At 44.4% G+C, this 26807-nt stretch overlaps 1 protein-coding gene across 5 annotated transcripts in view; it reads left to right on the plus strand.

The window, feature by feature from the left end:
- The first annotated feature begins 20145 nt into the window (after window positions 1-20145).
- tab1 (TGF-beta activated kinase 1/MAP3K7 binding protein 1) overlaps window positions 20146-26807 on the plus strand; it is a 61441-nt gene continuing 54779 nt past the window's right edge. For 3 of the 5 annotated variants that reach the window (XM_084317829.1, XM_084317830.1, XM_084317831.1), the window contains exons 1-3: window positions 20146-20261; window positions 23511-23653; window positions 25653-25806. In XM_084317829.1, coding sequence (XP_084173955.1) covers window positions 20154-20261; window positions 23511-23653; window positions 25653-25806 — 405 coding nt within the window. In that variant the 5' untranslated portion in view covers window positions 20146-20153. Of the gene's footprint in view, window positions 20262-20739; window positions 20786-23510; window positions 23654-25652; window positions 25807-26807 lie in introns of those variants that run through there. The other 2 variants (XM_084317832.1, XM_084317833.1) reach the window with 2 other exon arrangements.

Raw genomic sequence — 26807 nt, forward strand, 5'->3', positions numbered from 1 at the left:
GGCTGTTTTGTGGGGTTTGGGGTCTCTTTCAGGCTGTTTTGGTGTTTGCAAGTGTTCTGCTGTGACTGGATACACCGTCTTTACTTCCTGGAGGTGGCCCAGGACGAGACGGGAGATCAATGTGATATCATGCTAGTTTGTGTTAGCAATGGGGACCGGCACATAATGCTGATCTTTCTCCATCGGCCCTCCTGTATAACCAAGCCCCCTGGAAGTTCTGGTTGGTCATATGGGTTGTTAGAGTAATAGACAACAGACTCTCTCCTGCAAACTCTGCTCCAATGTGTCGCCCATAGGAAGGCCCGTGGCAGGTCAGGGTCACAGCTGGAGCAGCACCCCCTAGGGGCAGGTCAGGGTCACAGCTGGAGCAACACCCCCTAGGGGCAGGTCAGGGTCACAGCTGGAGCAACACCCCCTAGGGGCAGGTCAGGGTCACAGCTGGAGCAACACCCCCTAGGGGCAGGTCAAGATTCAAGATTCAATCGTTTTATTTCAAACCACAGTGTTAGTTTGGCTACATTTACCATTGTCCGGCAAAACAACATTTGAAAAATAAATGAAATGGGAAAAGAGGAACCCCCCCAAACATTTTTAAAAATAAAACAACAGCCAGAAACTATACACTGTTTGAAAAGGAGATGGAAGAGGCAAAGCTTATCTGTTTCCATGTTATGGATTAGTGTTGTCTGAGGACCCAATCGCGGAACAGAACGAGGAGAGAACAGGCAGACGAGTGGAACGAGACGTGAAGTGTAAAAATGGTCTTTACTTCAAAAAGGGTAGCAACCAAAACAAAGAATCTCATAAACGAGAGCAGGTACAAAAACAAACAGAGGAACCACAGCAGAGCTGGTAGGGGAAGGCACAACTAATCTACAAAATAAACACTAATAAAACGAGACTGTAAAAACGAAAACAAAGATGATAATACAAACTGAAAAACTAGACTTACTGAAAAAGGGAGACAAGGAACGAATGACAGCGCAAGGACGAGGGTAACAGCAAGGACAGGATACTCAGGAAACATCAAGACAGGGATCTCCAACAATGAACTCCAAAAATGAACCGACACTGGAGGGTAGGGAACACACAGCATATATAGACAGACTAATTAAGACATGGGACACAGGAGGGCTAATTACCAACGAGGCACACATGGGGAGAAACACAAGACCAAACACTCTGGGGAAATAAACAGGGAAACAAACAAAACTAACCACACAAGAAAATACTGAACACTAGACAGAGTAAACAACCACCATACAAGGGACAAATAAAACAATTAACAAGGGAACAAGACTAAAGATAACACAAGGTTAAAACACATGGGGGACAACACAAAAGCCAAGAATAAAAGTCTGTCCAAAGGTGGGGGCTGGTGAGGAGGAGAGGAAAGTCTGTGCAAGGGTGGGGGCTGTTGAGGAGAGGAGAAGGTCCCAGGGACAGGCGAACCCTCACAATCCATCCCCCATCAATAACTAATTGCAATATTATATATACTTCAGCAAGTACAATATGACACGATTTCCAATACATAACGATAGGTTATGTAGATAACCTAGTTATATTAGTATTGGCTAAGCGTCCCGCTCTGAGCCTTACGAGATACTCCTATCTCCTGTGATACCTAATGTATCTCCCACGAACAAAAACACATGCACCCCACCTGTATGGGGCCCCGCCCCTTATGGTGGCACCGCCCATATAACCATGACCCTGGTCATGAAACACCCTTCCTCGCCAAAACCCGTCCCAGGAAAAGATCCCTCAAGAGGGAACTCAGGGCGCGCAGAGCGGGACGCTTAGCCAATACTAATATAACTAGGTTATCTACATAACCTATTGTTATATTTCGTATTGCATCGCGTCCCGCTCTGAGCCTTACGAGATAATGGGGAAGAGCGGGCGCGAGACCCGACAGATGTACCCCCTGAGGACCAGTAAGCCCACATCAAGGGGTGCGGGGAGCCCTGTCACCCCATCCTTCCTAACGAAGGGGGGGCGCAGTCAACTCCACCTGAATGCAAACAAGAGGGAGCCAGAACCCCTTGAACACACCGTACAGGCGGAACCACGTGTGACTCAACACACTGCGGCCCATACCCATACACTCCTGCTACCCGACCAAAGGACGGGAAGCAGGAAAGGCCACAGACCCCAGAACCGCCTGGGAGACAGAACCCCCGGTCATGTCCATGAGGAAAAACCTTACAAAGGAGCCCGGGGAGGACCATGAAGCTACAGCACAGATGGCCTCCACCGAGGCCCCACCCAGGAGAGCGGCAGAGGCAGCCACCCCACGAGTGGAGTGCGCCCTGACGCCCCCAGGGGGATCCTGCCCAGCCAGCGTGTAGCAGAGGGTAACACCCTCGCACAACCAATGGGACAGGCGCTGCTCCGACAGTGCCTTACCAGCACGAGCCCCACCGTAACAGACAAAAAGCTGGTCGGTAACCCTGAAATCCTGAGTACGGCTGAGGTAAATCCCCAAGCACGGACTGGACATGACAGGTGAAGGCCCGCATCTAACTCACCAGTGTGAGGAGGAGGACGAAACGCCTGAACCACAATATCCCGGGAGCGGAAGGAACTCCGGATATTCTTAGGCACGAAAGCAGGATTAGGTCGCAGAGTGACACCGCAATCGGTCCGAAAAGACAGGCACTCTGGATGTACCGAGAGAGCACAGAGCTCACCTACGCGTTTAGCGGAAGTGACAGCCAGAAGGAACGCGGTCCTGAAGGACAGCTGTCCCAACGGCGCCCGCTCGAGCGGCTCAAACGGGGCCAAGGACAACCGACCGAGGACCAATTGAAGATCCCAAGTCGGAGCCAAGGAGCGTTGCACCGGCTTAACGTGTCGAGCGCCAAGCAGGAAACGCTTCACAAGAGGGTGGCTGAACAAGACATCCCCTCAAACCCCTCATGACAGGAGGATATAGCTGCTGCATATACCCTCACCGTCGAAGCCGACAGTCTATCAAGGAGAGACTGGAGGTAACTAAGGACAGCAACCAGGGGGCAGGAGACTGAGTCCTGGCCCCCCGCCTTACACCACACTTGGAACATACGTCATCTGCCCGCGTAAGAGCGACAGTGGAGGGAGCATGCGCATTCCAGATGGTAACACCATCAGGATCAAGAACCTGCGCCCCTCAACGTACCCGTCCCAACAACTGACCTAACAGATGTATGGGGAAGAATCCCTGGCGGCACGGCATCGGTCCCAGACCTGCCTGGCCATGTCCAGACGCAATCCTCACCCGTCAGGATGAGGGCCGCCCCGCGACAGTACACCTGCACCCACATTCTCCCTGCCGGGGATGTGGGGAGCCCTTAGGCCGCGCAGATGGAGGACGCCCATAGCCAGCCGCCCGCCGCCTGGTGCAGACAGGGGGAGCGTACTCCTCCCTGTCTGTCGATACACGACACTGACGTCGTATCGTCCGTCCTGATCAACACCATTTGTGGACCAGAAGGACCGCTTTCAACACCAACACATTGAACGTAGCGCAGACCGGGCAGCATGGTTTGCCAGCTGCCCCCTACTGCGTTGGCCCGACGCATCACCAGCGAGGGAGGCATCGGTGAAAACGCGACGTGAGACAGCGCCGTAACCGTCCTAGGACGGAACCTCCCGAGCGTGTTGACAACACGCTCTGAGATGGATGCCCATAGCCCTCCAACCGTTGACTGGGAAGAGGAATACTCTACATCCAGTCTACAGCAACCCCAGGCTGGTAGAGACCTGCCTGGTACGAGACCTGACGATCCACCTTGACCGCGAAGGACCAGAACGTCATCAGGGCAGAACACTCCGTAACCCCGGATGACGCAGAGGCCCCAGTGCGGCCTCCACGCACTTGGTGAAGATGCGGGGAGCCAGAGAAAACCGAACGGCAGCCTCTGGTACTCATACGCTAACCCTGCAAAGGAAGCGTAGGTAAGCCCTAGGATGGAAGATCGGGGATGCGCATACGCATCCTACAGGTCTATGGAGGAGAACCAGACCCCCACCTGACAGTGTTCAACAGGTAGGAGACGATCCAAAAAATGCTGAACCTTCCCATGGGACAGGTCCAGCCTGGGTCTTACACCCCTCCCTCCCGACTTCTCGGGCAGAGAACACCGGGAGGAGAACGCCACGACGATGGCTTGCTTCGTCCACAGAGATTGGATCTCGTCGACCAGAGCTGTCCCTGCTGGAGACCCCGACAACAGGGTCTGTACCAAACCTGAAAACGGGTGGGGTTGTGTAAACACAAGTCCCCGCCTCACCATTCTCTCCATCTACCTCGACATATGGTACTGCCGTAGTCATATGTGACGACACTCCCAACGCACCCGCCGTCACGTGGCGCAGGTCCGCCAGGAACTGTAGATAGTTGGCCCGGTCCCCCCCGCTGTGCGAAGACAACCCTGGAATCGTGCGAGGAGCGCGTTCCGTGTCGGAACACCTGACCCTGACACCACCCACGAGGCAATCGCACCCAAGGGGGAACCCCGACAGAAAAAGGGCCTGTCTGATACGGGGGGCTTCCGATCAAAAAAGCCCCCCCACTGAACACCCCTCCAGAACATGCTGAAGGAGTTGTTCTGCAGCCGGACATGCAAGGTGTAAGGCCCCCATGGGTTCCTACACACCGTAGCCCTGCAGTGATATCACTACCACCCCAAACCATGTGAGCTGCGACCACTTGCCAATATTCCAGGAGTGGGAGCACCAACATGATACCTGGCCTGGCGAAGGCGAGGCCGGGGAAGCCCGCACTGTGTGCCTCAAAAGGTTTCGAGCCCCCCTGCTGACAACACTTAAGTTGACAGACGTAACACCAGGCTCAACCAACACAGTTCAAGGTGTGGGAGCCGCTTGACAGCACAACATTCTCATGGACAGACCCAGGCTCAGCCATCAACTGGGTGTCAGCCCCTGTCTCCATGAGAAGCGAAGAATGGGGCCGCATACGCTTCAAGAAGGTTCGCGGCCCGCAGCCAAAGGAACACACCCAGAGCCCCGCTTCTGAGGGTAACAGAAAGCGGACTGAGCGGGGAGCGGGCTGCTCGCGGCAAAATGACGACGGAGTGGTTTACCAACACCGAAATCACCCAAAATGGCCGATCCCTCGGCCGCCAAGACTGTCGGCCTCGCGATACCCTGTCGATTCTCCAACCAGGGCACCACTGGCGGGGGAAACATGGCCGCCTGTCGAGGGCCCCGTCATCGCCGCTGACGAGGCCGTGCTCTCTCTTCTTCTGGCTGCGCGGTGTGAGGCGGTGTAGGGCCTAGGACAATACCGCCCGCGCTCCAGCAGAAGACCAAAATCCCCTGCGGAGAGGGGAACCCTGAGCGGTTATAGCTTGCGGCTGGGTCAAAGCTAATAACGTCAACAACCTTGCGCGATGTGTCGACGTCGGCCGGCCCTCAAGGCCCCTCCACCAGACACCATTTCTTTAATAGAAAAAACACCAATTCGAACACAGTTCTAATCGTTGCCAATTCCATACCGTGGCGGTACAAGCCTTAACAGCCCACCAGCCACTCGCCAGGCCGACCCATGGTGTCGGCCGGGCGGGGCATTGTTTCAATATATCAAAAACAAAGGACTGACGTTAACATGGAGCACCAGTGGTGATTGCAAACAGCACCCTCCACTGTGGTGTGGACCATGAAAAGGTTAAATGAATAAAAGAGCTAAACCACAAAAACTGTAGAATGAGCAAACCCATACACACAAAGTTTAAGGGGAGACGGACCAGACCCGTCTTCATTCAAAATATTCACAACAGAACACCAGCCCTAGTTTAGCCCATTTACCAAAAAAGGTAAACAAAGCCCCCCCCCCGCACTACTCCCCCAGTATACCGATTGACCGTCAGTATGAATGGTTTGAGAGGAGAGAAAGCTGTAGCAAGACAGACCTTCTCATAGCAGAGTGACAAAATGAAACAATAGCCCCCTACACAGGGCCGCCCCAGGAGATGGGGGCCCTCGCGTCTAAAAACGCACAGGGCCTCACATTTCTCCCAAGCGGCCCTGCCCTTATACTACTGCAGCCTAACGCCAGGCAATGTGGAACCCAAGACAACAATTGCCTGTGCACAGACACGCAACATGTTTACCATGTCGGCTGGACCCATAGCCCCACTACCCGACGCCAACCCAGATGGGAACACCGTTCAACAAACCCCGCCGGAACACAAGGTAATACCTGGCTAGAACCTAGCCACGACCTACCCCGTTGTCAACCCATTTACCCGAAAAAGGTAAATAGAACTCAAAACCCCACAACAGCTACCGACTGACCTTCATTGATGAACCGGGCAAGAGGCGGGAGAGTGACAACATCTCACGGCGGAGACATTAAAACAGCATAGCAATTAGCAGTAGTGATAGCATGCGGCAGTAGCGATAGCATGTTAGCCTAGCTTTAGATGTTTTAGCAGCACGCCCAAGACAGCTTGGAAACCGTTCCCTGCAGAGAACGTTCACCAAACCATCTTGCCCCTGGCGCCAACACACAACAAGGTTGTGTTAACAACACAAACCAGCATTACTAACACTAATACCCATGCCTGAAGACACAGGGCCTACCTGAGTACAAGCTGGCCCGACAGCCAGCCTTGTACAGCTGAACCTCGATGTGCAGTCATCAAACGAGGAACATCACAGGCCCGTCGTGTCGCCGAAAACATGCGTCGAAGATGCCAGGGGCCAGCAACCTCCGGTAAGCTTCCAACATTATTAATCTTCCTTAATCTTTTCATTCCGCTAGCTCGTATGGTGCACGCATCCAATACGCTGGGACGAAAATAGAGGAAGGGTGTTTCATGACCAGGGTCATGGTTATATGGGCGGTGCCACCATAAGGGGCGGGGCCCCATACAGGTGGGGTGCATGTGTTTTTGTTCGTGGGAGATACATTAGGTATCACAGGAGATAGGAGTATCTCGTAAGGCTCAGAGCGGGACGCGATGCAATACGAAATATAACATATGATACAATACAATTTGCAAATACTTCAACTACACACAACACAATCACACATGCACACACACACACACACACACACACACACTAGACTATACTCTCATGTCACCCTTCAAATCATTCTCATACAATAAGTTGGACTTCCTCCCTGGTATAATTTGTGAACACCATCTTTTTGAACTTCCTCTTTAATATACTTATAGATTGACTGGATTTGATCTCCTCCTCCAGATCATTCCACAAGGTAACTCCACACAGAGAAATACACATAGCCTTCCTGGTTGTTCTTGAAGATTGCTGTTCCAGTTTGAGTTTCCCTCTAAGGTTATATCTTTGAAGTCCAGCTCTCTCACAGAACAATTTCTTGTCAGGAAGGCTGTGATGTATGACTCTGTACATGAACTGGGCGGTTTTGTAATCCACCAGGTCCTTTAATTTCAGAACTGAAACTTTTAAAAACAAAGAATTTGTATGTGCTTTATAGCTCTCATTGGTTACAATCCTGATTGCTCTTTTTTGGAGCATAACCAAAGGAAGTAGGTTGGTTTCATAGGTATTTCCCCACACCTCAACACAATAATTCAGATATGGAAGGACCAAAGCATTATATGCATTTTGGCCAGGTCTTGCTCGAAAAAGAGATCTTTGATCTCAAGTGACTACCTGGTAAAATAAAGGTAAAATAAAATAAATAATATAAGAAAAGAAGATTGTTGGTTCAGCCAATACCTTGACCTCCACATGATAATACCCACACTCTTTGAAATGTTTGCTCTTACATGGCTTATGTGAGGCTTCCAACAAATTAGATCGCGGGCTGATTTAAAGTAGATCTCGATTAATAAAATTGTATTATATAATTTTTAATTTTTTTTTTCTAAATCAACTCTGCCTCTCTTTGTTAACTACAACAAGCAATGCTGTTTGTTATTTAAGATGAGGTTGGACTCGGCACTGACAGATTTGTGTTCATTATGCTGCTTTTATAAAGCCTCAAATGACGGCTTACAATATACAATTTTGGCTGGTAGCTCTCGGCTAGGTGGTAAATTAAAAAGTAGATCTTGGTTCAAAAAAGGTTGGCCACCCCTGATCTATAGTAACTTGTATCGGTGTGTCATAATTACGATTTCCAAAAATCATTTGTTTTGTTTTGTTCAAGTTTAGAGACAATCTGTTTTTGTCAAACCACTTTTTTAATTTGACCAATTCAGTTATGGTTTCATTCAAAATCTGTTGTAAACTCTCACCAGAGCAAATCATATTTGTATCATCTGCAAAAAGCACAAATTTCATTGTTTCAGATACTTTACAGATATCGTTAATGTACAAAAGAAACAAAACTGGACCCAGAATTGAACCTTGTGGTAAGCCACACCTAATATTCCTGTTTGTTGAGATGGCACTGCCCATTTGAACAAATTGATTCCTATTACTCAAGTAACTTTTAATCCATTCCAATGCTATACCCCTAATGCCATATCTTTCCATCTTTTTAATTAAAATACTATGGTCAATCGTATCGAAAGCTTTTTGAAGGTCAATAGAAATTCCCAGTACATGGTGTTTTTTGTCAATTGAAGTTGTTATTTCCTCTATTAGCTCAATGAGGGCCATGGTAGTGGATCTATTCCTCCTGAAGCCATATTGGCTGTCAATCAGCAAATTGTGTTTCTCAATGAACTCTTCAAGTCTTTTTACATAAATCTTCTCCAGAATCTTAGAAAATTGGGAAAGCAGAGAAACCGGCCTATAATTTGTAAACTGGTGTTTGTCCCCTGTTTTAAATATCGGTAATACTTTTGCAGTTTTCATCATACGAGGAAATATTCCCGATTGTAAAGACAAATTACAGATATGTGTGAATGGTTCTACAAATCCTTCCGCTACGTTCTTAATCACGGTCATGTCAATGTCATTCCAATCCGAAGCTTTTTCAGTTTATGTGTGTGTGTGTGTGTGTGTGTGTGTGTGTGTGTGTGTGTGTGTGTGTGTGTGTGTGTGTGTGTGTGTGTGTGTGTGTGTGTGTGTGTGTGTGTGTGTGTGTGTGTGTGTGTGTGTGTGTGTGTGTGTGTGTGTGTGTCTGCGTGCATGCGTGCGTGCGTGCATGTGTGGGGCTGGCGGACCGGGTGTTGCAGGAGATAGCCTTCAACCAGCATTGCCTGGAGATGACTGAGGCGAAGACACAGCTGGATCTACACCTCGCACAGGTGGCTGGGCATAGGGATGGATGGAGGTGTGGGTTGATGGATGGATGGATGAATGGATAGGTAGATCGAGGTTTGGGTGAGTGGATGGGTGGATGAATGGATGAATCAATGGGTGGATGGATAGATAGGATCGATATGATTGGTTAGTTGACTGATTCGTTGGTTTGTTGATTAAAGATGAACAACGGCCCATACATTTTTTTATTTAGTAGGTACTATAACATGTTAGAAAAAAGCCAGCACATTAAGACCATTGACAACATGGTTTGACCCCCAAGCATTAGTATCCTGGAGAAAATTTGAAGAAAACATAGTAGCCCCACATAGACTGAAGGACATAGCATATTACACTAAACTACCAATCAAGCACTGTGAACGGAAATTTGGCCCCATAATTACCCATGCGATCCGGATATGGCGTGAAACACAAAAAAAATATCCTAACCCACAAAAATGGCACAATCATACTCCCTTATTCAATAACAATGCACTCTTAATTGAAAAACGGCCTATAAGATTCCCTATATGGGAAGAGCAAGGTATACACTCCTTAGGGGATGTTTTTAACAAACAGGGTTTTTGTAGTTATGGAGAAATATGCAAAAAGTTTAATCTCACCATGTCCACATGGCTTTTTTACATACAGTTACGGCTATGTTTGAAGTCTCACAGTGTTCCATTAGACATACCAATTGAACACCACAGATACCACAAATTCTTCTATGAAAGAGAGACAACTAGAGGTTTTGTTTCAGATTTTTATCATCAATTACTAACGTCCTCGTATGAAACCCTCCAACTAGACTCTGTCTGGAGGAGGGATATACCAGACCTGGAAAGTGACTTTGATTGGCAAGGAACCCGGACCATCAACAAATCAATCTTAACTATATTCACAGGACATACTTGACTCCTATAAGACTGAACAGAATGGGTCTTAAACAAGACTCCAAATGCTCGCAATGTACAAATGGGGACGAAGGGACATTTATGCACATGTATTGGGACTGCCCACCAGTTAAGACATTCTGGAAAGATGTGACCCAACAATTATCAAAACTCGTATCTTGGAATATACCTGTACACCCCTCTGTATTACTATTGAATGATGTTTTTGAGTTTGCAGTAAATCCACAGCTAAAGAGATTGGTTTTATCGGGTATCACAGTAGCTAAAAAGCTGATCGCATCACGCTGGTTTCAACCGGAAAAAAATTGCCGGAAAGTTTGGTTTCTTACATATCTCGATGTGATTTATCAAGAAATATCTACAGCAAGAATTCTGGGTCTCAATGAATCCAAAATGTCAATGTGGTTAGAAGTGGTGGAGAGAATAAAAGCTAGCTTATAATGGTAGTGTCTGGTTAGGAGCGACTCATGGAGGTACTATCCAAAGAGGGGTCCGGGGGGGGGGGGGGTTCGAGCTGGAGCATATGTGTGTAGGTTTTTAGATAACAGGTATTAGGGGTATATCCTGTATAAGACATTGGTATTAATGGTAATTTCGTTGGATATACACTGTATATTAATGCTTGTGTATCTTATCGTGTGTTGTCATGTTTGTTTATATGTGTGTTTAAAAAAATAAATAAAAATAAAAAAAAGCCAGCACTGTTCTAATTTACATTTACATTTAATAATTTAGCTGACGCTTTTTTCCCAAAGCGACTTACTTACGGCAAGCGGTGCATGGGTAAGGCTAAGAGAATTATCAAAGACTCCAGCCACCCAAACAACTGCCTCTTTGAACTGCTGCGGTCAGGCAAGCAATACCGGAGTCTCATGGCAAGCACAGAAAAACTCAGAAGAAGCTTCTATCCCCAGGCCATCAGGATGCTCAACGAACAATAACACTATGTAACAACCATCAAATGCACTCACAGCACACACATCCACACGCACACACTCACTTTAAACAAACAACTCACTGCAGCACCCACTTTACACACTTTAGAACACCTAAACACACTTTATATTTATTGGTAAAGAATTTGCACTACAACCCATACCTCATTACACCTTACTGTAAATTGTACCTAAATTGTACCTCATCCCATTTCTGCTTTGCACTATATTGTATATTAGTATATTGTATAGTATTATTGTATGGTAACTCAGTTACTTCTACTTTGCATTGAACATTGTACATATGTACATACTGAACACTTGTGCCTACGTACGTGACTTCTATTTTATACTTGCTATACTTATTTTATTTTATTTTATATTTATCGATTTTTGTCTAGCACAGTCTGGAGCGTAACAGAAAGAAGCATTTTGTATAAAAGTATTCTGTACTTCTGTATGACAACTAATAAAGAAACTTGAAACTTGAAAAGTTCTGTACAACAAGTCAGCAGGAAGGGTACAACTCTGGCAGCTAAGGGTAAGGAACATTGTTCATCAAACAGTGTTGAACTTGAGTGCTACAGCCTTGTGCATAGTAGTATAGACATATTAGCATAGTAGGTAGTAATATAGACATAGTAGATTACTTAGTAGCAAAGTGCATAATAGTAAAAGACAGTAAGAAGGTTAGGTTTTTATTTCTTTCAGATATTGATTGAAGAAGTGTGCTTTTAGTCGATGGTGGAAAATTGGGGTGGGTTTCGGCTGTCCTGACTGTGGTGGGAAGTTCATTCCACCATTGTGGAATGTTCCTTTAAGTTCAAAGCCTTGTGCGGAGAGCGTCACCGGAATTTCTCCAGGCAGCTCAACAAGGAAATGAATGGAGCATGGAATAAAAGCTCAATTAAAACCTGAATAACAGGCTGACTACCATTTTCTGGAAGAGGAAACGCTTGTAAGCTAGGACAGGTATAATTAACATTTCTGAGTTTGGTTGTTTTCCTGTAGCCATTCAGTGCAGTAAAACGAGCCCTGTCTGCACTGATGCCCTAACTTCCTTTAGATCACAAAATCACTGGAAAACCATGGAAAAAGAACAAAGTCAGAAATGTAAGATATACCTACCCCTAGGTTAGAAGAAAATGCTACTTCCTCATCTTCAAGAAAACGGTACTCTGCCTAAAATGTATTTTAAGTTTTAATCTCACTGTAATTTTGCGTTCCATTCATTTTTACTTTGATTACTTTGACACTCTCCCCACAAGGGTTTGAAGCTCCTTCTTGATGAATATGCAGCATGATACAGTGTGGGATTTCTTCCAACATGTTGTAGTACCCCTAAACATTATACATTTCACACAAAAAATGGCTGTTGTTCCCCCTTAATTGATTGTGTGTGTGTGTGTCCACCTGGTATCTTCAAATTCACAGTCCATTATGTTTAACCCATCAGGATTCACAACAACACCTAGCTAGAATCCATTTCACACATACCAAATGGATGTAATTCATACAAACACCTGTACATTGTGTCTGATGTGGTACAACACATCTCACCATCTAGTGCAGCAATGTACAAACATACTAGAGTGCTACCAGAATGGTTTGGTTTTACCAATGATGTCTTTGCTAACGTACCAAATACACCTGATGTTGTTTTTGTTGACACCAGCCACAAGGAGGTGCTAATCATTGAAGAAGGCTGTGCCTTTGACCTGTACATGGACCAGGCTTTCCGGGACAAGTATATAAAATACCAACCACTGCTCAATGTGATGGCCGGCCTTGGGTACAGGTGTAGATATAGTGTACTTATATTTGGAAGTCTTGGCCATGTATATAAATGCACCATGAGCGGTCTGAGAATTGCTGCAATGTCTAAGAGAAAAGCCAAACAAATGTCCAAATATTGCTGTCTCAGCTATTATTGGCAGCTTAGCCATGTGGACAAGGAGGTGCCATGTGTACCCTTAAGTGCTCAGTGCTGCTTGGCCCCGATATATTTGATTCCCTGTTTATGCAACATAATTTGTGGAACCAAATAAAGTATTCAAATGTGTGTGTATGTGTGTAGATCCTGAAGCAGATCGGTTGCCAGGAGAGGAATATAGTGTCTCTTCAGCAGGCCATCCATGACAAAGAGGCCCCACTGAGAGTGGCCCAGTCCAGGCTGTACCTGCGTGCTGCGTTCCCTCAGACCCAACATGGAGCTCTGCAGAGACGACCCCCAGTTCAGGTACAGAGACACACACACACTGTTCCTGCTTTCCCCTTTGCCTCCACTCTGCCTCTCACTCCCTCTATCACCTCCTATCTCGATTCGTAGATTCACATATCGGCATGTAACTCGAGAACCGCTGACCGGATTTTGTCACCTGAAAGGGCAATCGACAGGCAACAAATAGGGCTTTAATTCTATCTATATATTGTATTAAAATGAATGCACACCCGAGCCGCTAGAGGTCGGCAAAGTGGCATCGCGAATCGTCCTCATGAGGGCCCACATGTGGGCCTTTGGATGTTAAGAGGTTTTAATGTTTTTTTTTCTTTTCTTTTTTGTAGCCAAGAGTAAAGACCATAACCCTATCAAAACAGTAGTCAAAGTGTATATTTTCATTTTTACCTATGTTTTACACGATTTACCTAAAATAAGAATTTATCGGAAGAAATGCGAATTATATCTCTTTTATCGTAAAACCGCAAGGAAATGACTCAATCCAGATGTAACCCTGCCATTGCAAAGAGGAGCCTTTTCCCTATCCATAGATGTATGATTTGGCCATAATAAGGTCATGGTCAAGTTAAAGGTCAAATATGAATTTATAATTAAAATTGATTATCATTTATTACCGTATCTACAGATCCTTCTGTTTAATCATCTTCCCTTTATTCATTTACTTAGATTTTTTTTTACATTTGATCTCAAGAAGGTGCTGAATGAGCTCAGTGAGCGAGCTCGGTTCCAGCACAATTGTAACATGGTGTTATTCACCGGCAGATGCAAAAATAAATCATAATTTATATTCTCATTTTTTTCATTACAATTTACTCAAGCCTAGTAACAGACACAATATTTCTAACACTGGAAATACATACCCCCAGGTCCCTAGATGTTCCTAGATACCAAGACCATGCAAATTGGCCTTGTAGAAGTGGAGCAATCTTCCATTTACTTAGGCATGTACCTTTAGGCGAGATTTCTGAAAATAGGGCTACAGCTTAACAGGCTAAGAACCTCAGATATGCTATACCCAGGAGTCTGATCTGTTACCCCAGTTATCGCATACAAACTGCCCGGACCGTTGCCTCAACAATCGGGTAGGATTGTGAATTGCCTTTCTCACTCCCAGTGAGGAAGTGGATCAGGAATTAACGAACTAATTGAACTTGAATCACAAGAACTTCCAAGGACCTTCATATCCTTTTCTATGATACGAACTGATTGAACTTGAATCACAAGGACTTCCAAGGGCCTTTGACCCCTTTTCACCTTTTGTATTTTGATATTGTATTTTGTATTTGATTGATGCACATTGTATGGGTACTGATATTTCTCCTGTAAAGAGGGAGAGTTAAAGGGTAAATTCACCCAATAGGATACTTGAACTACTGATATTTCTCCTGTAAGGAAGGAGCATTGTATATAATGGATACTGATATTCCTCCTGTAAAGAGGGAGAGTTAAAGGGTAAATTCACCCAATAAGATACTTGAACCACTGATGTTTCTCCTGTAAAGAGGGAGAGTTAAAGGGGCTATGTATTGCTATTCCTAGCACTATTTGGGCAACTTTACACAATTCCTGTGAGTCTATGTAACACATCTGTAAGGTTTATTCCAAAAATAATCATTGTTTTATATTTCTAATCAAGTACTCAAAACCAGCATTTTTCTGTCTTAGGATTTCAAGCTGTTATTGGCTTGGCTCCACCCATACTAGCAGAATGCTTTGAGTGACAGCCACCCACCAAATAGCTCCGCCCATCTCCCCATATACCGATTTTACTAACTAATACAACATGGCTGTACATTATGTTTGGGATCCAGAGAGCGACCCACAGTATGATTCAGAAGAAGAAGTCGAGTTGCAACAGCGAGGCTTGCAAATAGTTTCCGATTGGTAAGTTTATCTTGTATGTATGTAACGTTAGTTACAACGTTAGTATAATGGCTTGCCGAAAAGAGCGAGTAACGTTACTTACTTGACCAGCCAGCTTGCTTCGATAGCTTGCTATAAGTAACGTTACCTTGTTTACCTCTGACTAGTTGTGTTTGTATTGAGCAGTTTTTAATTATGACTAGCTTGCTTCAATAGTTTGCTATAACGTTACTTTATAAAGAGCAGCATACCGTTATATACAGTGTACTTCTGTCGCGTCCCAAATAGTAGGTACAAATCCTTTGTTTAGCACCATCCAGGATGCCACCCCAGCATCAAAAAATTTATTATATACCCCACCGTCGAACACACACACACACTAACGTTAGATTGTACTCACCCCCCAAACAATGGTTCCCCACACACACACACGTGAACAGTGAACGTAGTTAGTTAGCTCACTAATTACGACATATCTACTTACTACTTCTGTCATGTCCCGAATAGTAGGCACAACTCCTTTCTTTAGAAGAATCCAGGATGCCGCCCCAGCATCAAAAAGACCTTGATTGACAACGTCTTCGGCGGAAAAATGTGCAGTACAAACCCGAGTATGAGACGTTGCGACAGAACTAGGAGGGTCCCCAAAAACGAACTTTGGCCATTGCTGGCGAAGTTCGGCATCCACGGGAAAAGCGTGCAAAGACGTATTAGTAGTACTAGCTTTACAGCCAGGAACAGAACATGTCCTGTAAGGCCTGCAGGGTTTGCTGGGTTTGCTCATCGTGGAAGATATGCAAGTGACCGCACTCCGGTTTCTCGGTACCTCTGTATTCTCGGTAGAATGGGGGCGGGCATTAGGGGGCGGGCATTAGCTCCAACCACAGAGCCAATCGCATCACTGTGCGCTACCCAGCGGCCGTATGACGTGTATCGACGTGTATGACGCATATTGGCCGTTCAAAAAAAATATGACCTGATTTACTGGAGGACGAAAGGGGCTGGGCTGAATCTGAGCAATCCGCCAATATGGTATTTAGACCCTAAAACACATTGATACGAACTCCTATTACTATAATACAATGCTAGAGACTGAAAAATGACATTTATAATACATAGCCCCTTTAAAGGGTCAATGCACCCAATAAGATACTTGAACCACTTTGATACACATTGATTATAGTTGAATCGCTGATGGTTCTCCTGTAAAGAAAGAGAGTTTAAAGGGTCATTTCACCTAATAAGGTACTTGCATTCCTATTAACATTGAAAGATTTCTATTAGTACTTTGTTGGTATTACACCTGCAAAGGAAGAGTTTAAAGGGTCATTGCACCTAATAAGGTACTTGCATTCCCTGCACACTTAAAGGTTTAAATTAATATGTTTAAATACTTATCTACCGAACTGAAAATGGTAAACTAATATAGTTTACTGAAATGATGAACTAATATAAAGTTTACTGAAAAGATAACGAGTTAACTCACGAAAAAGGGATACATCTAATGTCCAACCTTAAACCTAGCTTTTAGCTAGTGATAACCTCAGAGATGTCTGAACCGAACCAAATGTGTTGATTCACTCAACCTAGAACTTGATACCGAACTAATCTTCTTGAGAGAAGGAGTCGTCCAAACCAAATGTGTTGATTCAATCAACCTGGAACTTGATACCGAACTAACCTTCTTGAGAGAAGGAGTCGTCCGAACCAAATGTGTTGATTCAATCAACCTATAACTGATATCGAACTAACCCTCCTGAAAGAAGGAGTGGTTAGAGAAATAACCTAAAAAGGGATACTTCACACTACCTCACGTTACTCATTGTATGTTATTGCAATTTTCTAGCTAGCGCTGCTGTTTAATAAGAATAAATACCGGTCACTGTTATAACCTTGTCTCTGGTCTACTACTCCTTTTTAGGGCTGACCCCTATTAGTCGAATAGTCGACTAATCGATCGAAAGGAGCCGTAGTCGACTGCCAACCTCTTAGTCGAATGCAAAAAATTGTAAAAAAAAATATTAAATTATTATTTTATATATATATATATATATATATATATATATATATATATATATATATATATATATATATATTTTTTTTTTTTTTTTTATTATTTCCAAAAGAAAGGAGGCCTAGAAGTGTGGCTAACGCTAATGGCATGCATACCAGAGGCTAACTGCCTAAGAAAACAGGCACAGAGGCACTGAAAGAGGATTTCACCCATCTAATGAACACACTAGACTAGACAAATATCAAGATGTATCCATCAGTGGACCAATTGCATGCTTTTGCAGAGGACAAGAAGCCTTCAGTCGACTCCTTCAGACATTAATTATACTTTTTTTTTCTTAATTTTTTTTTTTTTTCATAGTCGACTAACACCGGTTCCTGACAGGGAGCGAGCGAGCGAACTAGAGACGAAATCGCGCGCGACACTGTCCTGATATGAGGCGGCGCGTGTACGAGTGTGTCTGTGTGTGTGTGTGTTACCTGGAAGCACACGTGGGGGGGGGCTGCGATTCTTGACCAATAAAAAGTGTTTAGGGGCGGGACTCGGCCGCGTAATCGCTCAACTAGAGACACAGCGAGCGAATATCTGAGGGGTGGACGACATCGCTGCTCAGTTCGCTGTCGCTCGCGGCAGGTCAGGATAGTCTGATTGAAACGAATACATTTTAATCATTTTCGCAATCACGCTCGCTCGCGTCACTCCCTGTCAGGAAGGGGTGTAATAGTCGACTATCGGCTAATTTCGGCCAATCAAAGTCGACTATCCAAATCCTTAGTCGGGGACAGCCCTACTCCTTTTACTGGGTATATTACTCCTCTCCTCATTCAAACCTAGAACTGGTCCGTGGCGAACAGCTGCTACTGTTAGTGATACGAGTGCTACATGTGCATTGGACCATACTATATTGTACCCTTTCTGCAAACTGTGGCACGGGTCGGGCCTTGCCCTTGTTACCTGTTGGCCTGTGTTAACCCTTTTTTAAGCCTAAAACACCTTAAACTGCATTATATAGCCTGTATATACGCACAGTTATGTTTCCCGGTTTTTAATGGGTTAAGGGAGCAACACTTTTCTGTTGGGATGGTTGTCTTCCCGGCATGCCGATAGCGGAGTCAACTCTCTGACGGAGCCTGGGTCCGGCCCTGGCTCCTCGAGGGTCTGCCCCCGCATGTTTTATGACGTCTGCCAATTGTGTCGAACTCTTTCTCTGAACCCGACCCCGCGGGATTAATAGATTGGCGGGATCAGGGTTCGTGGCGAGGTCAGTTTACTGGCCCCACGAGATTATGACATTGTGCATGGCATGTCAAACACCCCCCCCCCCCCTCCCCCCGCTTGGCGGGTGGGCCGCGGGGGTACTGTTTTTTTTACACCCTCTAGGCGTGCCTGTGTAGTTTGCAGTCCTCCGGGCGCAGGTCGAGCTCTGCTCTTGTTACCTGTCGGATTAAGGGATCAACCTCCTTTTTGGAGTGTTTGTCTCCCCGGTGCACCAGCTGACCCCACGAGATTATGGGGGGAAGCCTCCTCAGAGAGCCTCTGAGCCTCCTCCTCAGGGAGTTTCAGAGCCTCCTCAGTAGCCCCCTCAGCGGAGCCTCCTCCTCAGAGAAAGAACCTCCTTACAGAGCCTCCTCCTCCGGGAGTTTTCAGAGCCTCTTCCTCAGGGGGTCCTCACGGCGTGCGGCGGAGAAGGGCCTTCACCTGTTAGGCCCTGTCCGATACGTTGGCGGTGTAGAGGGTGGTGTCACCAGTGAACGCCTGGAGAGGTCTCAATGCCACGGCCTCTTTGACCTCACCAGGTCCCTTTTTGGGGGCCCTGGCCCCCGGACTCTGTGGTAAGCCTGCCTTGAGTGGCCTGGGGCTGGGATCTCCTTCGCTCCCCTCTGCTACGGCTTCGCCCGCGCATCAGGGTTTTGAATCCCGACCCCTCGGGACGCCTCGCGGGCAGCGTTGGGGTTTAACGACCCCGACCCCACGAGGTGTGGAAGCGGTAACACAGGCTTTTGTTTTCATGTGCGTTCCCTGGTAGCGTGCAGGGCGCGCGGTCGGGTAGTCGCAGGCCCTTCTGTCCCGCGGTCTGCTCACCCTCACCCTGTGCGTTTGTTGGGTGCTGTCCCCTTTTTTGCACAGTCTGTGTCCTGTTCCCCCCCCCACCCCTCACTAGGGGAGGTGGGGGGGCCCGGACCCTCCCCGGTGTTCTGATGGTTGTAGGGGACCTCAGCGGGTGCATTTGTCGGGCTCTCCGCCCTGCTCCGCTCCTATGTCCCATATACCCTAGTTATATGAGTAGATAGCGAGCGCTCTGCTCTCACTCACTGAGGACCCCTAATTGTCTTCCGGATAACGGTCACGATTAGGGAAGAGCGGAAGTACGGTCACACCCCTCTCTTAAGTGCATGGGCGAGAGTGGGCGTGGCCGGACAGGTGCATTGTAGCTAAATTCTTTCAAGTAGCCCTATGCTAAAGGGGATTTCCCATAGAGCAGAGCGCTCGCTATCTACTCATATAACTAGGGTTATAGGATAACCTTCGTTCACTTTTTGTTTTACTGTCCTATTCACGAGGATGTAAGGAAAGTACTTTTTTAGTCAAATGTCCATTTATGTTTCTATATTTTCTCGAGCAGGATGAATATGAACAATTTGAGTTGTGCTTCAGGAAGGGAAGTGCAATATTTTATTTTTCAAGCTTGAGAGAGAAGGCAAAATACTTTAAAACCAAGCTGTAATCTGTTTTCATATAATCCATATTTACATAATGAAATGTAATGTAATTATGGTACACTGCAGTCTTTGTGTGCATGACACGAACAGAAAAGAACCAATCAATCAATCAGATATACATACCTATATTATATGTAATACACTTTAAACGCATACGATGGCGCTATAGTCAAGGAAATAAAACAATAGCCGAAAGTTAGAAGAGTTTGGGTGTGCATTTTGCTAAAAGAGTGAACTCTGCTTTACGCTGGACCCTATTGGAGTTTTTTACAGCCTATGGCAGATATCTTGCTGCACAACCTGTGTGCAAAGTTGACGCCCTTGAAAAGTTTACATCTAGTTCCATCCAAGATGGCTGCTCCGCGTAGGAACCTAATGCAGAGCGTAAGAGAAAATAGAACATTTCTTAATTCAAGAAGCATGATATACTGTTGTTTTACTGTTCGTAAAGACTGCTGTGATCATATCTTAGTATCAACCCATCTCACGTTACAGCCTCTCCTTGTTCGTTTTCTTAACATGAACTAGCTTGTCTGGTAGCGTTCAGTGATGCTAGCTGACTATGTAACCTCGTTAGCGTGAGTGTCTGTTTGTGTATCTAGTGAAGTGTGGTGATTCAAAGTAAGTAATATACCAGTGGCTTTCAAAACCCCGTGTGTAATCAAGTTTCCCTTCTATTTAACTAAACCAAGGACCGAACATGAATGTTGGATGGCAAATACACCCGGAAGTAACCCTGACTTGCTAGCCATGTCTCTCCCAGTCCCCAGCTAGCTAACATAACAAGCTATTTAGTAAACAAACCAAACACACCCACATATTTAGTTCTTTTACGGGGTTAGCTGTCATCTGATCAATAGTCTTGCTTCACAACGTTCTGTAAAATAATTATTTGAATCGTGTTGGAGGTAACGTTCACATTTTCGTAACTTCGCTAGCTCATTAAGTTAACTGGTGTAATGTTAATCTTTTAGACAGGTGTGACCGTAGGCTACTAACTTGAGAGTGAAAACAGTAATGGCTACATTCACACTACAAGCTTTGATTAGGATTTAGGCTCAGACCCGATTGCCTTTTTTTTTTTTTTTTTTTTTTTTTTTTTTTTTAGTAAACATGTAGGACATTGAAGTCACAGTTTATGGTTTCATTTATGATTGATTGATTGATTGAAAGGTTTATTAACAGATTGCAGAATGGGTACAGTACAGCTCAATACATACAATTGTTAAGAGGATGCAGACCTGAGAAAGACTTTCGTCTTGTTTCCATCAGGGTCCCCCATTTTCAATTCATCATACTATTATACATTATACATATACATTATAAGGTGATGTGCAGTAGAGGCCAGCTCATTTTTGTGAGCAGATGATAATGGAGGTGAGGAGGAGGTGAATTAGAACCATTTCTTCTTGCAATATGTTTTCAAACAGAGTGGTTATGATACGACCCCTTAAGTTTTGCTTGTACGGAAGTATCACCCAAATACCTGTAAGACCACCTCACTGTACCTCCACTGACCACCTCCATCACAGCTGCCTTCCATGTTTGTATTCACTGAGTGACCTCCTACAGCACAGAATTCTGACAAATGTCAATCTAGAGCAGGGGTTGGCAGCCTTTTTGACATGAAGTGTCAGTTTGAAATGTTCTTGTAGTGTGCCATATCAACAATATTCCATCCATATAGCCTATACCCTATATAGGCTACATGCATCGTATGCAATGACAACATGGTGAGGATACTACAGAGAAAGGGAGACAGCTTAGAGACAAGACGGAGAGAACATTTAAATAAATAATAATACTAAAAATAGGTGTGTGTACAGATGTGAAAATGTAAGTGATGCAGGGGTTGGAGGGTCAGGAGTGAGGGTATGCAAGGTTGAACAGGTGGGTTTTGAGGTGGGACTTAAATGTGTCTACGGATGGGGCTTCTTTGATGTGTGATGGGAGTTGATTCCAGAGTCGGGGAGCAGAGGATGAGAATGATTTGTTTTCTGTGGACTTAAGGACGGTAGTGTAGTGTGGTGTGCTGTGCTCAGAAGGGCTACGTTGGATGAGCGGGAGGGAGTGTGAAGGAGGTTGTAGATGTAGGCAGGTGCTAGGGAGTGGAGGGCTTTGTAAGTGAGGAGGAGACAGATCTAAAAGTCAATCCTATACTTAACAGCAGTGAAGTGAGGAGAGGACAGGTGTGATGTGGGAGAATTTGGGGCAGCGGGTGATGATGTGGGCTGAGGTGTTCTGAACTAGTTGAAGTTTATGGAGGGATTTAGATGTTGAGCCAATGAGTAATGCATTACAGTAATCTAGACAGGAGAAGATGAGGGCATGAACCAGCTTTTCAGTGTCGGAGGGGGACAGTAGTGGTCTAATGCGGGAAATGGTCCTGAGGTGAAATTAACATGTCTTGGTGATGTTATTGATGTGTGGTTCGAATGATATTTGGGGTCAAAAAGAACACTCAAGTTTTTCACTGTGGGGGAGGGGAGGATAGAGTGGTTGTTGATGGATATGGAGCAGTCAGGTTTTTTTTCGGAGAAGGTGAGGTGTGCCCATTACAAGGATTTCAGTTTTAGTACTATTGAGTTCAAGTTCAAGTTTCTTTATTAGTTGTCATACAGAAGTACAGAATACTTTTATACAAAATGCTTCTTTCTGTTACGCTCCAGAGACTGCTAGAAAAAAATAGATAAGTATAAAATAAAATAAGTATAGCAAGTATAAAATAGAAGTCACATAAGTAGGCACAAGTGTTCAGTATGTACATATGTACAATGTTCAATGCAGAGTAGAAGTAACTGAGTTACCATACAATATACACTATACAATATACTAATTTACAATATACTATAGTGCAAAGCAGAAGTGGGATGAGGTACAATTTAGGTACAATTTACAGTAAGGTGTAAGGTATGGGTTGTAGTGCAAATTCTTTACCAATAAATATAAAGTGTGTTTAGGTGTTCTAAAGTGTGTAAGTGGGTGCTGCAGTGAGTTGTTTGTTTAAAGTGAGTGTGTGCGTGCTGTGAGTGCATTTGATGGTTGTTACATAGTGTTATTGTTCGTTGAGAGAAGGTTGTCCAGATTTTTATTTCAGAGAGGCAGGAGGAGAGGGCAGTAGTAGCAGCAGTGGTGTCAGGAGGGGAGTGGATTTATAACTGTCATCGGCGTAGCAGTGATATTGGAGACCATGTGTTCTGAAAATGTGGCAGAGGGGTAACGGAGGGAGAAGAGTATGGGACCAAGCACTGAGACTTGGGGGACACCAAATGTAACTGGGAAAGGAGTTGAGGTATGACGTTGTGCGTGCCTAGGGCTGCTGACCCCGACGTAAAAGTTGCATGAATTCTGATATGCCTCGTCAGACTGAGGTCGCATTGCAAAAGAAATCGGACCTGTATCTGATTTAGGACCACGAAAGTTGCCCAAGACTTGAAAAGATCGGATTCCATTTCCAATAATCAGATTTGGCTCACTTTTGCCTGTGCTCTGAATGTAGCCACAAGCCACTCAAACACTGGCTGCAACGTATTTGCACATGTGTGCACGTGTTTTGATGTATTCATCCAACAGTGCAGTAAGTAACAATAATAGGCTGTGTGTACCACCGTGCCTTTTCCTCTGTGATGGCAGCATCAGAGCTGGACAGACGACCTGCCGCTCTGTCAGATGTGTGGCGTCGGCACAGCACCCAACTGTGTGTATGGCCCGGATGGTAAAGAGGATGGTAAAGGCACCCAGAGCCACCCCAACGAAGATGGACACTTCAGATTCGGGTGAGAACCCACCTGGCTGGATTTTGTCAAAGGTAGAGAGAGATGGGTGCTGAATAGCGTACCCTAATTATCCGCATAAACAATTTCCCATTTCCAGATAAATATAATAACAGAAAAGATTTGGAACACATTTGAATGTATTTAGAAAATACTGTATGTGTGGTTTACTTTCGATAAAACATAATGCAACTGCTGTGTGTGTGTGTGTCTGCGAACAGAATACACAGAAAGCTTATGTACACACACCACACGTCCCCAAGACACAACCATGCTGGTACTTGGATGCTGGTGACCATTGCACAAACTGATATAAAAAAAAAAATAGATATAAAACTAGCATACAATTGACAAAATAAAAGCAATGCATAAAGTGCAGACATAAAGTGATTGTAAAATAGGCAACATGCATTCATATGTTATCACAATTGACTGTTATTAATCGGATCGATAATGCTCAATGAATCAACATTGACAAGTAGTTAATACTGTATCCATTAGCTGTATGCTTTATGTAGATTGTCAAATATAGGCCTATCTGTTCTCACCTGACAGATCACAGGTTATGAACGTCGACATTTTATATAATTCACATCAGGCACCGCGGAACGTGGCAGGGCTAATCTCTGTTGTGAATTTTCCTGCTCCTTTTCACTTAAATTGAGACTATTTTTACTGCCCGTATAAACAGCTGATTAGTGACTTTGATTTTTAAGTAATTTTCGTACCAATGAGATTTGTCAGAGATTACTTTAGGCATAATAAAGCATGTTGAGATATTATTTTGTTATATAAAATAATATAAATAATAAAAAATGCAACCAGTCAGAGAAAAGCCCTTCCAAGTGATTGACAGAAGTTATTTTCTTTATTAAAAACAAGATTTTGGTCTTCAAAAATGAGTCCTGAAAAAGAGGGGTCATCTTATAATCAGGATAGTCTCATATTGGGACCCATACAATAGCTCCGGTGGAAGCCCTCCATAAACACGTTCTACTGTGCTTCAGAATCCTCCCTGCCTTTCCTCTCTCTCTCCAACGACATAATAACCAGTGGTAGAAAGTACTTTTACTAAGTACCATACTTAAGTAAATTTTTGAGCTACATGTACTTTACGTGACTATTTTCATTTTAGGGAACTTCATACTTTTACTCAACTACATTTCACGCTTTAACTTTTTTTATTAGAAGAATTTATGCATTTATGCATTTATGTGACATTCCAATTGTACATTCAAATTATACGTCTTCCATTTCATTCCCCATTCCTATCCCCTAACCCCACCCCATCCCACCAAAGGAGAGCGACAACAAACATTATAATACACATAAATAAAAAATAAAAATAATTAAACATAAATACAGATGTGACAGAAAAAACTACGCAAAAAGAAATTAAGTAAAATTAAAATAAATAATTATAATATTTAAAAAAAAGTGTACTCCACTACATTTCAAAGGAAATATTGTACTTTTTACTCCATCATTTACTCCATCATTTACTAGTTACTTTGAAGAAAAATATTTAGTATAGAAAACATGGCAAACATTTATGAAGATTATGTACTTTCACATTTGAAGCCTGTCAACTTCAAGAGGACGTAATCAGAGCAGCATAACTGGACCATATACCACTTTAACATAACCTTTAATCAGAGCACCATAACTGGACCATATACCACTTTAACATAACCTTTAATCAGAGCAGCATAACTGGGCTGTATACCACTTTAACATAACCTTCAATCAGAGCAGCATAACTGGACCACATAACCTTTAGAGGTCAATGGATCGAGGATTGAATGCTCCCAAGCACTGGAATACACAAACATTATGTAGAATGTGTACTTTTACTTTAGATACTTAAGTACATTCAATAGAAAATACTTCTACTTTTACTTAAGTCGAATTTGAATGGAAGACTTTTACCAGAGTACTTCTTCCACCACATGATAACACTGTGTCCGTTGTTTCGTGTTCCCTCCGCCTCTCTTCCGATCAGCGGGGAGGACGGCTGCTTCCTGTACGGGGTCTTCAATGGTTACGATGGGAGCAGAGTGGCCAATTTTGTCTCCCAGTGTCTGACGGCTGAACTCTTACTGGGACAACTCAAGTCCAGTCACACAGACAGCGATGTCCGCAGGATCCTTACACAGGTGTGTGTGTGTGTGTTTTTTAAATTATTATAATTTTTTTTAGCTTTCCTACACATTTGCTTCTAATAGAGATCCGCAAAACGAACCAAGACGGCCTAGAGGTAAAGAGGTTGCTGGTTCAATTCCCGGACAGGTGGGTGTATTCCAGCTGTGAGCTGGTGACTGAAGGGTGGCTGGTATTACATCTACGGTGCCCACCATCCTGCCTAAGTGCCCTTGAGCGAGGCACTGAACCTCATCCGCCCAGGGGCGCTGCACTGCGGTCGACCCTGTGTTCTGACCTCTCTGATGAAATGCATATGTGTGGGGGACTGTGTGTGTGCTGCTACCTGAGTCAAGGAAACTATAAAAGACCTGACCTGTTTAAATGACTCGACTCAATGTCAGCCGTACTGAACTGTTCTACACTTGGCACTAACATGCTACACAGTGACATGATGACCCTTCCTTCTTTTATAGTAAAATAAGTATAGTATAGTTGTCCGGCAGTGTGGCTACATGAGTAGAGCTCCGGACTCCGGTTCGAGCCCCGGTCAAATTGTTCATATTATACATTAATGATATCTGTAAAGTGTCTGAAATATTTAAATTGGTTGTCTTTGCAGATGACGCAAACATTTTATGTTATGGGGATGATCTGCAGCAGCTTTTAAAGGTGGCAAAGAAGGAATTTTACAAATTAAAATGCTGGTTTGATACAAACAAGCTATCATTAAATCTGAATAAAACCAAATTCATGCTATTTGAAAATCACAAAATAAATACAGAACTCCCATCTGGAAAATGTCAAAATCGATAGAGTATATGAAATCAAGTTTTTGGGTGTATTAACAGACTACAAACTTTGCTGGAAATCACACGTAAAATATCTATGCTCAAAGATTGCGAGAAACTTGGGAATTCTGGGTAAAACGAAATGGATCTTAAATCAGAAATCACTGTACACTCTACACTCATTGTACCCTACCTGTCATATTGTGTTGAAGTTTGGGGAAATACAT

The sequence above is a fragment of the Notolepis coatsorum genome, assembly GCF_963971535.1.
Source record: "Notolepis coatsorum genome assembly, chromosome: 7".
NCBI lineage: Eukaryota > Metazoa > Chordata > Actinopteri > Aulopiformes > Paralepididae > Notolepis > Notolepis coatsorum.